Source organism: Aulonocara stuartgranti (genome assembly GCF_965226115.1).
Source record: "Aulonocara stuartgranti genome assembly, chromosome: 8".
Taxonomy (NCBI): domain Eukaryota; kingdom Metazoa; phylum Chordata; class Actinopteri; order Cichliformes; family Cichlidae; genus Aulonocara; species Aulonocara stuartgranti.
In genome coordinates, this window is record NC_138959.1 from 27,239,720 (window position 1) to 27,256,660 (window position 16,941).

The 16,941-nt window shown below is 40.6% G+C and overlaps 2 protein-coding genes across 3 annotated transcripts; both read right to left on the bottom strand.

Moving 5' to 3' along the window:
• Nucleotides 1-280: 280 nt before the first annotated feature.
• Nucleotides 281-7,598, bottom strand: LOC309713307 (uncharacterized protein). Its single transcript, XM_082544837.1, has 7 exons — nucleotides 7,397-7,598; nucleotides 6,312-6,514; nucleotides 4,973-5,074; nucleotides 4,786-4,872; nucleotides 4,505-4,615; nucleotides 3,893-4,016; nucleotides 281-3,791 (listed from the first exon to the last, which is right to left on the bottom strand). Exons 1-7 carry the CDS (start codon nucleotides 7,422-7,424, stop codon nucleotides 1,723-1,725), a joined length of 2,724 nt encoding a protein of 907 aa, XP_082400963.1. The 5' UTR covers nucleotides 7,425-7,598; the 3' UTR covers nucleotides 281-1,722.
• A 1,003-nt stretch (nucleotides 7,599-8,601) lies between these two features.
• LOC309712463 (uncharacterized protein) lies at nucleotides 8,602-16,808 on the bottom strand. Of its 2 annotated transcripts, XM_082543269.1 has the most exons (7): nucleotides 16,384-16,808; nucleotides 14,556-14,758; nucleotides 12,838-12,939; nucleotides 12,640-12,735; nucleotides 12,300-12,410; nucleotides 12,085-12,208; nucleotides 8,602-11,606 (listed from the first exon to the last, which is right to left on the bottom strand). In XM_082543269.1, the coding sequence occupies exons 1-7, from the start codon at nucleotides 16,433-16,435 to the stop codon at nucleotides 9,649-9,651; spliced, it is 2,646 nt and encodes an 881-aa protein (XP_082399395.1). In that variant the 5' UTR covers nucleotides 16,436-16,808; the 3' UTR covers nucleotides 8,602-9,648. The 2 variants fall into 2 exon arrangements, with proteins under 2 accessions (XP_082399395.1, XP_082399396.1); XM_082543270.1 differs by lacking the exons at nucleotides 14,556-14,758; nucleotides 16,384-16,808 and having other exon boundaries at nucleotides 12,300-12,336; nucleotides 12,838-12,936.
• Between the last annotated feature and the right edge of the window lie 133 nt (nucleotides 16,809-16,941).

Here is a 16,941-nt window from a genome sequence, read left to right on the forward strand (position 1 = left end):
TAGCTGCACTGGTGTTTTTAACCACATGGACCGGTTGTTTGCTGGATTTGGGGCAAAACAACTTACAATTTGCATTTTATACATCAGAAATGAACTAACTGAAAAGATGCAGCAGAGAGTGAAGTTAATGTAACATTGTTAAGACTCTGAAGTTGGGTGTTCCTGACTGGGATTCACCTGCATCTTTGGCCATCTAGTAATACGATGGGGGGAAAACCCCATCGTATTACTAGATGATATGATATTGAAATTACTTGTGTTAAATAACTGACACTTGGAATCAAAGGTTCAATTTATTACAGAAAAACATAATCAAAGGTCCCATGAAACCCACTTTCAGTGGAAACATTTTTATAATCATGGAGGTGTAAAATCAAAGCTGTGAAAATGTAACTACTGCTATTTGTCTAGCAATCTCACAACCTCTTAGCTTTACAAGCTATAAGAATTTTTTCCAGTAGCCAGTTTATTTCAAAGTTAGTGAAAGGACAGAATGTTGCCTACATTGTAAATGTAGGTTGATGTAGATGCTCTGATGTTCACTGCATGATTTTCACAGCAGTCATTGTAGCCTAGTCTTCTAGCATTAGGTCGTCTGATGTACTAAACCATAGGCTGTCAGCACAGTTCCAGGTTGGTGATCCAAACAGGAATATCAACATGGACTAACCCAACAAAGAGACCCATTTCAATTTTAATGAAGACTACTTGTTTGACAGCCCCTACTGACAAAGAACTGAAAAAAATTTGTTCTCTCAGTCAAAAGCCACAAGACTGCTGACAAACAGTAATTTTTCCTCAAAGAATGCAAACTCCTGATCTATATCGCAGCCGCCAGAGGTTATTTTGTGTGACTTTTGTGTTTGTTTTAATATGTTAAACAGCTGTAAACGAAAAGCTGTGTTGTGTGATGTGATGTTGTGTGAGGGTTGTGTGACAAGTAAGCCTCCAAATAACCTAGTAACCTAACCCTGTGTGATACCTAAACACTCACTGGCTTACTTTTATATTCTGTTCGCATGTCACCACTACAAAATGAGGAGGGGGGGGGGGAAAAAAAAAAAAAAAAAATCACATTAGCATGGTGAGTCGCTAATCCGAATATCAGTTTGGTTTGAACAAACACAGGTCACAGCTATGTGGGGGAAAACAGCGATAGCAGAATATTAGAAAATGTGAGAAAAGAAAGAAAGAGTTAACAAATAAACAGTGATTGGGTGTGGGTGTCTGTGTTTCCTTCCCCTGAAACGTGCATAGGCAACTGCATTTCTAATTCATCTTAAAGCTGCACTTGCTAAAGCAGAGCTCAAAACCAGGAATAAAGAGGCAACAAAAGAAATATAATATGGGACCTTTAAGGGTCATCCCATTTATACATACAAATCTTATGTAGAACAACAAATGTCTCTGTAAAAAATACAAGTTACATTTTCATAATGCATTTTCATAATGCACAACGCAATTACACACATTCTAGCAATCCAAAGCTGTGCCAGCCATAGGAAGAACAATAAGGCTGATAGTTTACAGAAAATGTCCTTCAACTGGAAAACTTAGTCCATCTCTTCGTCAGCATCAACAAAGGTGTCCTTTCAGTGATAGGTCAAATCATCAGCTCTTCACTCTTTGCAAAGTTCTGGTCTACACCTAACACCAACATCCTTCAACATGGGCTGGTTATGCTAAAAATCCTTTTGGAAATATGTATTATGTCACAATGATCTATGCATGAACAAGTCTCCTGTGTCGTTTTAAGCCATGCAGGCTTGAAAACCCCTTATTGCACACTGCACAAACATATGGCCGTTCTCCAGTGTGGGTTCGCATGTGTAAAGTAAGAAAGCAAGATTGAACAAAGCCCTTTTCACAGATGTTGCACTTAAATGGCCTTTCTCCAGTGTGGTATCTCCTGTGTATCTTTAATTCTGCTGCAGATCTAAATGACTTGTCGCAGTCGTCGCACTTGAAAGGCCTTTCGCCCGTGTGTATCAAAGTGTGCCTCACCAACGCGTCCTTGCCAAAGAAGCCCTTCCCACAGTGCTCACACGGGAAGCGCAGCCCTTTGTGATGAAAATTGTCGTGCTTCAGGAGGCACCTTCTTGAAGTGAACGTCTTCCCGCACTGAGGGCAGGTAAAGATCGGCGTAGGTTTTTCAGTCACGGGTTCGCCAGAGTGATGCACACGCTCCACATGTCTCGTCAGCGTGATGCCATGCCGGAATTTCTTGCCGCACTCCCAGCACAGGAATGGGTATGCCTTAGTGTGTTTTTTCTGGTGCTCCACAAGGTCAGAGTATGAACGGAATCTTTTACTACAATGAGAGCACTGAAATGGTTGGTAACCCGTGTGCTTCCACTCGTGTCTAATGAAACGCTTCAAACTGGCAAATGTAGTCTGACAGTGGGAGCAGGTAAATGGCTCGGTGGGGTTGTGGACGTCGATGTAGTGCTTATGAAGGGCCTTGAACACTGGGAAGTTCTCCTCACAGCGGTTACACTGAAAAGGTGTGTGGGATTCTTTGTGCATGGCCAATGCTTCTGAGTCACGTACCAGTTTCATACACACCTCACAGTAGAGCGGGTTGTGAGTCTGTTTGTGGGAATCCAAAGTTGATTTGTATCTGAACGCCTTGTCGCATTCATCACACCTGAAACAATGCTTAACATCATCAGGCTTCTCAGGATCAACCTGCTGCTCATTGTAGCAAATGTTTCTTAAATGGAACCTAAATGTTTGTTTGCATTTGAACTCGACACTGCAGTGAGGACAGTAGAATGGACCCTCTAACACACTCTTCTGTTCTTCAGGGCTCTTCTGCCCTGGTTCTTTGGAAGCCCTCTCTGCAGGGGGAGAGTAATCAGGATCCTGGGTGGTATTGTCAACTGGCTGCTCTTCATTTGTGTCGTCGCAAGGAACCCCGCTTGATGACTGTTCGCCTTCGTCTGCTGGGGTGTCTTGCTCCTTGGCTTTCCTAACAGCCTTTGCCTTTGTCATGCTTGCACATCTGTGCTGCTGCAAGGAACGTAAGCTCTTGTAAAGCTTCTTGCATGAAGGACATGTAATGGGCAGCTCCTCGGAGTGCTGACTCATGTGTCGCTGCAAGAACTTGGCATGACTCACCACCTTGCTGCAGACTTTACAGGTTCTCTCATCCAAGTCGTTGCTTTTGGCTGGACCTTGGGGCCCGGCAAACTTTTTGGGTCCACTGCTGGTCGTACTGGAGCCCGGTGTCTTCCCAGATTTCCTCCACTGTGATAAGTACCGTTTCATCTTGAGCCCTCTGTTCTTACGCACTGATCTTTCTAACAGTGTGTCACTTTCTGGTGTTTCTTTTTTGCCCGCCACTGCACTTTCCACTTCAAAGTCTTCATCTACAGGACGTTTCTTTTTTCTCCCACGTCTGTTTGGCTTCTTCTCCACACCATCCAGCACAGTCACCTGGCCATCCTCGCCGATGATCAGTGTTCCTGATTGGTTGTCATTGCGGTCCTCTGCCATTTCGCTTTCGCTGGCCTCAGTGCCTTCCACAGTATCCATAACTACCACTGCATCAATTTCTGGTTTTACCTCACCAGTGAGGCCAAACCACTCAGGTTGCACACACTCCTCAGAGTTCCCAGTTCCCTCCACATACACCTCTTTGTTCTCAGATTCCACTTCCATCTCTGTGCAGACAGTATACACGAGACTGCTCTCTGCATCCGTTTCAGTTTGCTCATTGACAATCACAACTCTTTCCACAGGAGGGAGACACAGGGCAGACAAAATGCCACTGTCAACGATGAAAGACTCTGAAAGGAACAAGAATCATGAATGAATAAAACAGATTCTGGGGAAAAAAACAAAACAACATGTTGAGAACTGATCCCATGTTTTAAAATATTCAACTCACCAATGTCCTCTAATTGGGTGAGATCTTTTTGATTGTCAAGCAAGACTTTGAGCTCCTGAGGCTGAGAGAAAGCCCCAATGCATTCATTCAGAACAGATGAGGTGTCGTTGAGCAGAGAGGCAATCTGATGAAACAAAGGCTTAAGTAAAATAACAATCATAAGAGTCAAAAGCTCTGCAGTTTCTAAACTTTTGACACAATTCTTATTTTTTTGTTCATATTCTTGTTTTGCTCTGTAGACCTACTATAAGCTGGAGGGTCAGTCTAACATAACCCTGGAACAGATTGAGAACTGTTTGTAAAGTCACTTCTCTAAGCTCCCTGAGGCTGCATAGCAAGAGAAGGAAAAGTACCATCACCAGCAGCCATGACAGACAGTGAAGATGGACTTTGTCTGTGTGATGATAGACCTATTATAACAAATAAATTAAAGTAAAATGAAGTATTTTTGCAAATGAGTTGAATTGTATGTGTACAGCCTTTCACTACTCAGAGCTGCAAACTGAATGCAAGAGATCACAAAAAAGGTAACAAAAACAACTAACAATGCTAAAAAAAAACTAATACTACAAGGAGAAATGCTCTTTGCTCAATATAAGACATTACATTTACCTGTTGGAGAGTTTTGGTTGGAAGAAGCTTTTCCAGTCTTGACAGAAACAACCACATCAATGTCTGGATTGCTTTGTCATATGTGGGACCAAAGTCTCCAGGGAAAACATCCTACAACACAATTCAGTTTTATTTATATAGAGCCAAATTACAAAAACCATTTGCTCAAAGCAACAAATACAAACGTACAATTTTATTTTATTTTTTCCTCAAAAGGGATCATATTAACAAGGACCTGCCACCAATCAATCACATTGTCTCCGTATTCAGTTTTAACTCACAATGAAGAAATTTCTTCTCTCTTCGGGATCTCTCAGCAGATTTTGGACTAGGCCCATGAAATGAGAGTCTGACACCGGTTCAGCATTCTACAAGTAAAGAATTTAAAACAGAAGAGGTCATCGTGGAACTTCAGATTTTAACGAGGAATACTAAACGTCACAGACACAAAAAAAGGTTTTCACCCACCTCCACGCTCCACAGTGATCTGAGCTTCTGCATCCGGTCGAGATGTGGTTGAATAACCTGCAGGTCCGCAGTGTCATCAGAACGACACAGCTCCAGGATCAACTGCAATCACCATTAATAAGCGAACAGTTAAGAGAAAAGATGCATTCCATTCACTCTGTGTTCTATAATGAATCTCAGGAAATGCTTCATGTTTAACATTCAACTTCTTCTTTTATTTAGAATAGAATAGAATAGAATTCAACTTTATTGTCATTGCACATGCACAGGTACAGGGCAACGAAATGCAGTTTGCATCCATCCAGAAGTGCTTAGTGATATAGATATATTACAATATATATTAGCAATAATATAGATATGTAAGTATATTACAGAAATGGGTCTATTATGTTATAATGTACACGGTATGAAGTATGTTGTGAATATTCTATAACTATAAGTATGTACAGGCTGTAGTGAGTACAAGCTATGTACAGGATATGGACAGGATATAAATATGAAAAACTATACAGAATATGAAATAAATAACTTTACATGCATGCATGCATGTATATGTGTGTGTGTGTGTATATATATATATATTTGTTATTTACTAACTAATCTTGAAATGACTGTTCAGTACAGAAATGAAGCCAAACAATCATGTTTTACAGTCCCGTGGTCTCAGCCTCAGATACTCAACTAATCAAAGTGATGTCATGACAAAAATGAATGACCAACAAAACATTGTTTCTCCTTCATTTATGTCACACAATGCTGTATGTAACGTTTCTTGCGGTTAGTATCATGGTTGCTAGCACGACGAAGGCTAGACCGTCCCATTTCACAAGCCTCTCACTTCCGCACTTCTCGTACTTACAGTACGCACCGTACGTAGTGCACGTACTTCAAGCGTGCGGTCTCTTAATTGGGACACAGCCATACTCTCAGTGAGTGAGTCAAAACAAAGACTGTGACAGCTTTAAGATAACGACAAAGGCAGCTGCAGGCAACCATTAATCTCTCTAAAGGATAACTATCATTCTTTCTCAACTTAGTGGGTTCCGCCTTTTGAGGTTTGGATTAAACAAACTAAGAAGAAGAATTGTTTATAGTAACTGCTGCAATTAAAATTAAAACCCAATTTATCATTCAGCCCTACTGCATACATCAAAGGCTTTTTTCTGTTTAAAAGCCACAATTGTTGATCAGATGAGTCTTCAGCTTCAAACAACACATTGTCACCCAAGGAGTATGTAATTAAAATGTATGTTAAGCTGCTAAACAAACAAGTGACAAAATACATGTATTAGTAACATGCTGGAGCGCCATGCGGAGCACCTAGATTCTGCCAACTCACTCGTGCTCTGAGTCCCAAGACGAGTTCAGCGCGCTGCCTCGTAGAGAGAAGCTGAGGAACAATTTCTGTGACCATAAACACAAACTCCTCAAGCAGCCCATAGTCTGACACAACCTTCTGCTCCACAGTCTGCCAGATGGCTGCAGAAACCAGCCGAATTGGTGAGACCAGGAGCCGCAGAGCAGAGAGGGGAAGAGAGGGGCCTGCAAGGAAAAAGGCATTTTTAAAAAAAAGTGCTTGAAAGGCAATACGCAGTGAGAGTGAAGACAGGCCAACAACACAGACTTTCCCATTTAAGTTGTCAATGGAGTGATGACCACAAACTAAATTCCCTTTATTTAGTCACCGTCTTTATATTGGTTCCAAAAGAGAAAGGAGATTCATGCATAGTATACCAAATCAAAATTTTGTGAAGTTTTTCACACAAAAAAATCCCATCACGAACTTACCAGCAGGATTAAAATAAAATGTTTTATTTTGGCTCGAATGGCCATTATTACCGATAACAAAACTAAGGTCTCACGTAACATTAAAGCGGAGTTATTCTTCACAGAAAAACACAAACAAAAACAAAAGCAACAACAAAACGCTTAAATGCCGAGCTCCGGATAAAGCGGATGTGCCTGCTACTTTCATTTCCGTAATCTACTATTGAACCACTGTTACATATCAATTTGAATGTTTAACAGTATAACTGCTTGCATACGTTGCTAATATGTTTGCATATCCCCTTCCCCTCCCACCCAAAACTCCCAAAGCAAATACATGAATCAGAGATTCACTCAAAACAGGCGGATTCACTTCAACGAGTGAATTGCTGTCAATGACTTTTCCTAGCCTAGCCTAGCATTATCTAAGCACTATGGATAACTAATACTCACAAACGCTGAGTTAAAGAATTAAGTCCAGCAACGTGTTTCCAGGCTAGTAAAAAGTAGAAGCAGTTTGTATTTTTTTAGACACAACTCTTTAGTAAAATAATAATATAATAATAACGACCGCTACGGCTTTAGCAATGCTATTCCCGCGCGCGGGCTAGATTGCGGCCTAGCCAAACAAAATTGTATACAAGCATTTCAACTCACCAGGTAACTCGGAGACACCTCCGTCCATGCTGCGAGCTGTCTGCAGTTACATTACAGTCAGAGAACATGTAATACTGTGACCGAAGTCAAAGTAACGGTTTTAAATGGGTTGGAAGCCAGAAAGCGAAGTCACACAACTGATCTTTGTGCGTCAACTGTTGCCTTTCGTTCCATCTACAATAACTGTCCGACAACGGGAAATAGTCCTGTTATTCGTTCCGCATCGCGTTTTTTTTTTTACATTTTATTTTACTGTGCTTTTGGCCTTTCGATCTCCACTCCCCTTTGTTTCTGTATGGCTAATAAAATTGCGAAATAGGTGCAGGAGCAACTTTGGTATGGCCATGTTTAATTCCTTAACAAAGCGTGAACTAAGCAAGCTTTCCACTAATTTCTTTTAGTAGTCTTCAGGAATGGTTCTCCAGGCTTCTTGAAGAACATTCCAAAGCTCTTCTTTGGATGCTAGCTGCGTTTTCTTCTGTTCTCTGTAAAGGTGATCCCACATCTTCAATAATGGGATCAGGGGTCTAGGAATGCAAATCCATGACTCAGAGTGTCCATGTGTAGTGTGTGTGTGTATTTGTGACAGTGATCTGACAGTAGTTTTCTGCATTTAGAATTTCATCAATTTTATCAAGATCTCCAACGCTACTGGGTGCAATGCCACCCCTAACCAGGACAGAGGGCATTAGACATTAACTGTTGTACCTCTCTCCTGACTTTTACAAATTAATGACAGTTTGGACCAAAGGTTTCAAATTTGGATTACTCCATATGGTCTGACACCTTAGCCTTTCCTCCCTTTTTACCTACTGAAGAAGCATAGAATTCACATTATTTTATGTGTACTAAATTAAATGCATTATGGATGTCTAAATTAGTGAAAAATGATGGCTCAATGAAAAGATTCAAAAAAAGATGAGGCTAATTGAAAGGGATACTTAGTTTTTTATAGTTATCTGATTAAGTCCTCAATATACACACTGTCTAAACATCGTGTTAAGAGTTTAGAAAATAGAAAGAAAGAAAAATGACCCAAGCCTGCCCTGATCCTAATATTAGCTGAAAGAAGAAGAGGCAAGCACATTATTATCAACTTGCTCTTCACTATAACACTTTGTACCGTTGTCTTTCCTTCCTTCTTTTATTTCTACACTAAAGAGTTTCTTCCTCTTAATAAAAAATCATGCAATCATTTTCGCATGTACATTTAAGTAGTTTATTGTAATCTTGGGGTTTACCAATTTTCAAATACAAAAAAACCCAAAAACATGAGCAAAGCCCCACAAAATGAAAGATCACTATTTTAAGTGAAAGCTTCACCATTTTAATTTTTTGATTAAAAAAACAGATGAAAATGATCCACAGAAGAAGCTGAATGCTGCTCACTTTTCTGCTTCGTGCCTAAAACACATTATACACAACATGAAAAAGAACAAAACATATGATGTAAAATCAAACAAACTAAATAGTTAAAAAAATTACACTGCTAAATACAAAGTACACATGAAACAAATATGGTAATTCTTCATATGAATTGAAGTTGGGAGAAGACAAAGATCTTTATACACCGAGCTGAACTCGTTCACCTCCAGTATGTGTCCTGCATTTTTATTGTGTTTACAGTGTTTGTTTGTTTTTTTCATTGTACTGTCAGCTGCTGACTTAGACAACAGTCACCGCAGCCTGTGCCCCACACAGAGATAGTACATTTAACTGTGGGACTGTAAGTATTTTACATGCTGGAACCACTACTTTTTCAGTTTCATCGTAGACTATTTGAATCTGTGTGCTCCTCTTTCTGTGTAGCACAAAGCAGACATTTGTCTAGGTATCTTTGTGAGGTAATTCACTGGCATCAGTGTATTCACACACTTTTTACCTGAGGTTTAAGCATCTAAGTGCCTAACAATAACCTAAAACGTACTGCTAACTTTACCCCTGAACAAGCATTTGGAGGGTTCTCAAAGTGGTTACAAAGTTAGCTGGACATGTTTTGATTCTTTCTCTCTCTCTCTTTTTTTTGTCCAGTTGGTTGGTTTCCTGTGGCAGTGACCTCTGTCATCGCTCACTCTTGGTAGACAAGTGGTTCAAATGAAAACATACATACTTTAAATAGTAAATAGGGAATTATTTTGCCAGCTTTTGCAACATCTGCTCCTTGCTGCCCATTAGACAGAATTCAGATTCAATGCGCATTCACACCAAGAAGCTACTTTCCTTAACCAATCAAGCATTCCTGTGTCACGTAGTTAATGTGTAACAAATGTATGTAGAAGTCTTTTGTGCCTGAACATGCTGTAGGCCTTTAGGAAGGCCTTGCCGCAGATATGGCAAACAAATGGTTTTTCTCCTGAATGTATTCGAGCATGTACATTGAGATACCACATTTTTACAAACCCCTTTCCACAGATGTCACATTTATACGGCCTTTCTGTGGTATGGTGCATGAGAATGTGTTTCTTAACCTCCGAGGTTGATCTGTAGTACTTTTCGCATTCAGGCACAGTGCATTTGAAAGGTCTTTCTCCAGTGTGGATTAATTTATGCCTTTTCATCGTTGATGCCGAAAGCATCTTCCCGCAGGTCGGACATGGATTACGGAACAACTCGTGTAAGTGTTTGCTCCTCTGATGCTTTTTCAGCGCTCCTTTCTCTTTAAAGGACTTCTCGCACTGAGAGCAAGAGTGCTTCTTCTCATTTCGAGACTCGCTGTGGATGAAGTGCAGGTGGCGCAACATGTTGGACTTTTGGGCGAACGTCTTGCCGCACTCTGCACACAGATAGGGTTTCTCTCTGGTGTGGACCCTCTCGTGGTACATGAGCTCAGAATCACATTTGAATCTCAGGCTGCAATGAGAACACCGGAACGGCAGGTGGCCTGTGTGGTGCCATTCATGTATGATTAAAAATCGCAGCCTGGGGAGAGTTTTGGGGCAATGGCTGCATTTGAATGGTCTGCTGACTTTATGGATGTTTTCGTAATGTTTGAGTAAGGGCTTGAAAAGACTGAAAGACTTGTCGCAGCGGTTGCACTGAAATGGAGTGTGTGAAACTTTGTGCCTTGCCAGCGTTGCAGCATCTCGAAGGACCTTTCTGCATACGTTGCAGTAGAGCTCGTTGTGGGTCAGCGTATGCTTTTGCAGAGCAACTTTGTACTTGAACGCCTCTTGGCATATGTCACATTTGTAAAGATTCTTGACTTCATCTGGATTCCCTGGATCTACATGCTGCTGAGCATATTCATAACAAGTCTTATTCAAGTGCTTCTTCAGAGAGGATAGGAGTTTAAACCTGCTATCGCATCGAGGGCACGCGTAGTCATTGGTGGGAAAGTGGGTTTTCATGTGAGTTCTCAGGTTTGTGTTGACATGCTCTTTGCAGATAAAGCACTGGATTAAACGAGTGTGTTTGGTAGAGCTATGCTTTATGCCAGCAGTGCCCCGATTTCTGCTAGAATCTGACACATCTTTAGGACCCAGGAACGAAGGGTCCTCATCTGAGCTGCTACAAACTGAACCACTTTCAGGGAAACTGTTAACAGGACTCACAATTGAAGACTCATCGTCTGAGTAGTGAGACCATGAATCAGTTACACTGGGACTTCTACTAACAGTGTTATGACTAGAGTCCTTATCCGAGTAGTAAGACCAGGAGTCATCTTCACTGCAAGTACTGATGGGAGCCATGTATGAGGAGTCTTTGCCTGAATCCTCATTGTCTGACAGCATTTGAGAAACCCTCTCGAACTGTTTTGCTTTCGTGGAAATAGATTTGTCAGCAGGTAGGGCCTCTCCACAAAGTTGCCCTTTCACCTCTTGGAGAATCTTTTTCATTCTTAGGCCTCTGTTTGATCTCACAGGTCGAGACTGTAAAGACAGTGGCAGGTCAAGTCTTCTTAGACGAACGTGGCACTCTTTGATTAGGCAACAAGAACCATCTGTCTGACTTTGAAGATTTACATTTTCGGCATGTTTTGTTGAATCTCCTAAAGGCAACTGTGTTCCATTGTGCTCAGGAGTCCAATCACTTTTACCATCATTGGTCTCACACGTCTGCTGTTCTGGAGCCAGTGATTCCTTTTCCAAATCTGATGAAAATAACAATTCATCCAAAATGCTGCCCTTTGCTTGTGTTTTAAGCGTTTCTGTTTTTTCTACACAGGGAAGGTTTAGAGCTGAAATGATCCACTCACCGTCCAGAGAACTATCTGAAAAGACAAAAAAAGGTGTCATATAACAGTGAACAAGAACAGAGCTCAACACCCAAGTGCCATTCATTATTACATTATTGCACACGTCATACTAATCTGAGAACATTGGATTTATTTTTTTGACCACAAAGCAGCAATCCCACAAGCCAAATACACATCATTAAAGTGGACCGATTAAAAATCAGCTCCACATTTTTAACGTCAGACTCTACTAGAGTAGCTTTGCATGGTTCACAGTTCAAAATAATCCTTATTTGTCTTATACTGGTCCTTTGTTTCAGCCTCGCAGTGAATCTGCTATCTGAAACAAGTTGTTTTAGCTACTCAACAGACCTTTACGGTAACTTTCCTCCGATTAGCTGTCCTTGCAAACTGCAAGTGGGCGGGGCCTTTAGCGCTCACAGCCAGAGCCATGTGCCTGAGATGGCTAAATCAGGGATACGGAGCTAAGAGTAGAAAATCTGTAACTACTTACCTATATGATCTAGTTGGCTAAGGTGTTTTTGATACTGCAGCAGAGTTTTGAGCTCTTCACACTGAGACACCAACTGCATGCAGTCCTTGAGAGCAGAAGAAGCTTCACCAAACATGGAGGCAACCTTTTGAAAATGAAAAAGAAAGAGCGGCGTTAACATTTGTTAATCTAGCTTAAAATATAATTGGGTAATGTTGAGTAGCACTTTTGTGTACCTGCTGGAATGACTGAAGATGAAGAATCTTTTCAAATCTGGATAAAAACAGGCACATCAAAGTGTGAAGTGTTTCATCATATGCAGGACCAAACTCTACAGGGAAAACATTCTGAGAAGCACAAACAAGAAAGCACACCATGAACGTCCAAAACATACAGAAATATCACTGCACCTGGCGCTTTTAGTAAACTCAAAAATACACCTTTACACATACTAGACTACTTTACCACTACTACTACTTGAAAATGAAAGTACTCCAGCTTTGATAATAAAATAATAACACTTATATGGTATTATTATCTAGGATGCAAAAAAGCAGTGAAAAAACAAATACAGACCTGAAAGAAGTGCTCTCTTTCTTCAGCATCATTCTGCAAGTTCTTTACAAGATCCACAAAGTTTGATTGTGGCAGTTCTACATTAGTACCACCAGCCTGCATAATTCATAATAATAACAATTAATAATGATAATAAGCTGTTTTGGGAATCTAAATTATACTGTCACGATAACAGAAAACAAAAACCAATGAAATCACCTCCACTAGCCATGCATTGATGAGCACTTGCATCCTGTCCAAGTGTGGCTGGATGATCTCAAAGTCAGCAGGAGCTTCACGCTGGTATAACTCCAGGATCAGCTGAGAGCGCAAAGAAACTGATGTTTAATAGAGTGACATGAACGATCACTATTTCAATTTTCAAGGTGTTGGGCAACCTAAATCATCATAAATGAGACTGTAAGGTCCTGAGAGACCTGAGAAAGGATTATTCAACAGTAACCTGCATTGTTTGCCAGCATGCACGGCTTTTATCAGCAATACAAACAGGTAGCACAACCTGTCCCACTCACTTTTGTCTTTTCAACCATTTTCCATAAAAGAAAACGGGTTAGACAGATCAGGGAAGATCCAGAGCAGAAATGAGACTTCCACGTGGAAATGTAAAAAAAGCACCAACACTGAAATAAGTCCAGAGGGGATCAGCCAAACTTTGTTTTGGTTTTGTGTGGAAGTTTCTAGTCATGCTTGGTATAGTATTTCACCTTAGTGGCTTAATTGCTGAACGGCACAACTAATTAATTATTAATATTCTCAATGTTAAGATCATCACAGTTATTAATCACAACTATTCATTGACTGTAGACAAAACTGTTCTACAGCACTGTCACGTAGACGCTACTTTCACATTCAGATTGAGGGGACTTTCCCGCTAATGTGTAAATCTTTGCATCACCAAAGCATGAAGCCAAGTTGCCTCTGATGCCTACACTGAAGCATACGTGTGTGCACGAATTTAAGACTTTGTTTGTTATCTGCACAAGTGCTATATAAATATCAGCCCATTGTCTTTTACCAAATGGAATGCTACCGTGTTGGTGATTTCACTGCGTGTTTTGTGAGCTTGATGGATACGCCGGCACTCTGTACAGGCACGATTTTATGGACATTCACGTTGATGTTGAACGATTCACATTGTCAACCACTGTTTTTCTTGGCCTCTGTATTCACCATACTGCAATGGGTGAATTCTTTGAGATCCAGACACTGCTCTGCACTCTACACTTATTGTAATGGTTCTTGGGTAACATCACTTGATCTAAATGCCCTTAGTCAAGTGTATTCAGGAAACTTCACAATGCGTGGCGCTTTGTGACTGGTATATGCAGACACATCTTCAGGTGGTGATTTAGGGAGTGCTAGATTTTCTTATGCTTTTTGATCATTTAATTACAGGAAGCTAGGAAGTAGATTAATTCTACAACCATATTAGAGTTATCTACTTAAAGATTAAAGGTTTGAGAAGTAGAAACATGGCTGTGTTTGCGGCAGAATGCCTGAAAAAATTGGATCTAATTGGACATTAGATTAGTGGAAATCTGGATTTTGGACTGCATAATCCAAGTGTGACAATGTTGACTGTGGATACAATGTCTTCTGAGACACAGAGAAGGTGAACAGATGGTATCTTAGTGTGTGGTTCCCAAAAGGAAGGATGTAGGAGGAGTGGTGATGGCCACCCAATCAAATGACCTAGAACCAACTGACATTCTGTGTCAGAGCACAGAAGGATGGAAAAGCAGCCAACTGTTGGATGTTGGAAATGCTCCAGTCCTCGTGAAGCTGGTTGCCAAAGAATAAGAGAACAAAAGGCGTGCAAAGCTCTTATCGACGTAAAAGACAATTATGACGAAGGCAAAAAAGTACAAATCCATCAAATCTACAATGACTTCATTTGCAGATGCTGATAAACTCACCCGTGCTCTGAGGCCCAGGCTGAGTTCAGTCCGCTGGCGGCTGGTGAGCAGCTCTGGAAGAATGTCTGTAACCATAGACACAAACTCCTCAAGCATCCCGTAATCAGCTATAACTTTTTGCTGGATGGTCTGCCAGACGGCTGCGGAGACCAACCGAAGTGGTGGGACCAGGAGGCGCAGGGCAGTGAGGGAGAGTGTTGCACCTGAATGTGAACAGAAGTGGGTCATTTTAACATCGGGGATAAATGTTTTATTATCAATATCCATAAAATGAACCATAACTTAAACCCAGACACAAATACTTGGCTTAACACAGCTGTCCAATTGTTTGTATATTGTTTAGTGGTGACCTTGCTCCAAATGCTGCTCATCATCTGTTTTGTAAATGAATAACTCATTAAAACTGACTGTTTTGACTAATATTGTTGTTATTATTATTATTATTACTACTACTACTAAACTAAAATATGTCATTTGGCCCATAAATTAGTTCCTGGTTTATTGTGCAAATTTTCTGACAATGAGTTTCATGAACATGGGATTTACTAAACTGCAGGGCCAAAATATTGTTTTGCTCTTTTGCTTTGTGTTCCTTGATCCTTTCATAGCAAAGCAGTCGCATATACATATTTAATAAACTCATATATATATATGGTGGTGTTTAGCCCCATCGCCTAATAGCAAGAAGGAATCCACTGGTCAGTTGAGGCATGTTCTACCCGTTGCCTGCACAATACACAGACATCTGTAGTACTCAGTAGGCTGGCCAGTAATGAACTGTTGACATACCTCGCCTCTGTCAGTGCACCCCAGGGTGGCTGTGGCTACATTGTAGCTTGCCATCACCTGTGTGTGAATGAGTGTGTGAATGGGTGGATGACTGGATGTGTAAAGCGCTTTGGGGTCCTTAGGGACTAGTAAAGCGCTATATAAATACAGGCCATTTATCATTTACCATACAACATTAAATCAAATCTATACATCTGTTTGAAATCTACTCACAATTGAAAAATACAACATACTGTAGTCTACTATTACTTTATGATCAAATGAGTTTTGGTCAGAGTGTCACATTTAAGAATGCAAGTATTTATAATGCTCATGACAGATGGTAGCATCGCAGCCTCACAGCAAGAAGGTCGTGGGTTCAAATCAACCAGCCAGTTGGGGCCTTTCTATGTTCTCCCCATGGTTGTGTTGGCTCTCTCCTGATACGTCTGCTTCCTCCCACAGTCCAAAGGCATCCAAGTTAGGTTAACTGGTGATTCTACAGTAAACTGGCCATAGGTGTGAATTTGAGCGTGATTGCTTGTCCATCTCTCTGTGTTAGCCCTGCAATAGATTGGAAACCTGCCCAAGGTGTAGACTGCCTCTCTTCCTATGAAAGCTGGTACATGGTCCATTGTAACCGTTTATAAGTTTGTTGCAAAATTTCCACCACAGTGCATTTAGATTAAGTCAAAAGAACCCACGACAAACATCTCCAACATGTTATGGAATCCCTGGCATCAAGAACGGAAGCAGAGACCACTTTAAATGAAAGCGTTCACTTTAATTGAATTCGGTACTACAACTAATACCAAATTCATTTGTAGACAGTGCCTATGTTAGATGTTGCACGTATTTGCATAAAGTGCCTATTCAAGAAAATGCAGGCAGTGTTACTCATAACTGTGCTATTTTTATTCGACACTAAATCCCCAATGTTTTATTACTACTCATCAGCGTTTGTGAAATATCTCCTCCGTTAAAATGCCACATAAGCAGCTTGTTATTCAGACTGTCTGACTAAAAACCAACTCTTTACAGTGATGCTAGGAAAACTTACCTGAAGAGTTAGTAGATTTCCCTTCTGAAATATCATTTTCCATCCTGTTCATCCACTGCACTCGATCGCACACAATCAGAAATTAGCTATAAATATAGGGGGGTGTCCTTTCTTTTCTACTACTTCTCCTTTCTTCGTCAGACACGTTAAAAACGTCACTTGTTATTCATGACAATGACTAAAACCAACGCGACTTAAAAATGGGGGGAAAGAAAAAAGCTTGGTCCGACGACGTTTTTGTTCCGGGTGGCTCAAATCGATGGTTCCGAGCACACTCGTCATATAATCCAGCCCCGTCAACATGTAACAGCTAGTGCCGTGCGATACTTCAAAATCGGGTATTAGTCTGATACCAAGCAAATACAGGGCAAGTATTGCCGTTACTATAAAGGCCACTTATATAGGATAGAGCAGTTATGAAAAGAATAATAATCAATTTGCATTTTTTTTCTTCTTTTAATGATCACTAAATCACTATGATTTTTCTTTCTACAGTAATTAACAGAACAAAACTCACCCCTCTGCTTTTATTTTCTTTGTTTTTTGGAGACTTATAAT

Coding starts and splice junctions, on each gene's coding strand:
- LOC309713307 (XM_082544837.1), bottom strand. CDS start 7,424: ATGGACGGAGGTGTCTCCGAGTTACCTG. Junction 6,515..7,396: donor AGGTGTCTCCGAGTTACCTG/GTGAGTTGAAAT, acceptor TTTTCCTTGCAG/GCCCCTCTCTTCCCCTCTCT. Junction 4,616..4,785: donor AGAGAAGAAATTTCTTCATT/GTGAGTTAAAAC, acceptor ATTGTGTTGTAG/GATGTTTTCCCTGGAGACTT.
- LOC309712463 (XM_082543269.1), bottom strand. CDS start 16,435: ATGAACAGGATGGAAAATGATATTTCAGAAGGGAAATCTACTAACTCT. Junction 12,411..12,639: donor AAAGAGAGCACTTCTTTCAG/GTCTGTATTTGT, acceptor TGTGCTTCTCAG/AATGTTTTCCCTGTAGAGTT. Junction 11,607..12,084: donor TAGCCAACTAGATCATATAG/GTAAGTAGTTAC, acceptor TTGTCTTTTCAG/ATAGTTCTCTGGACGGTGAG.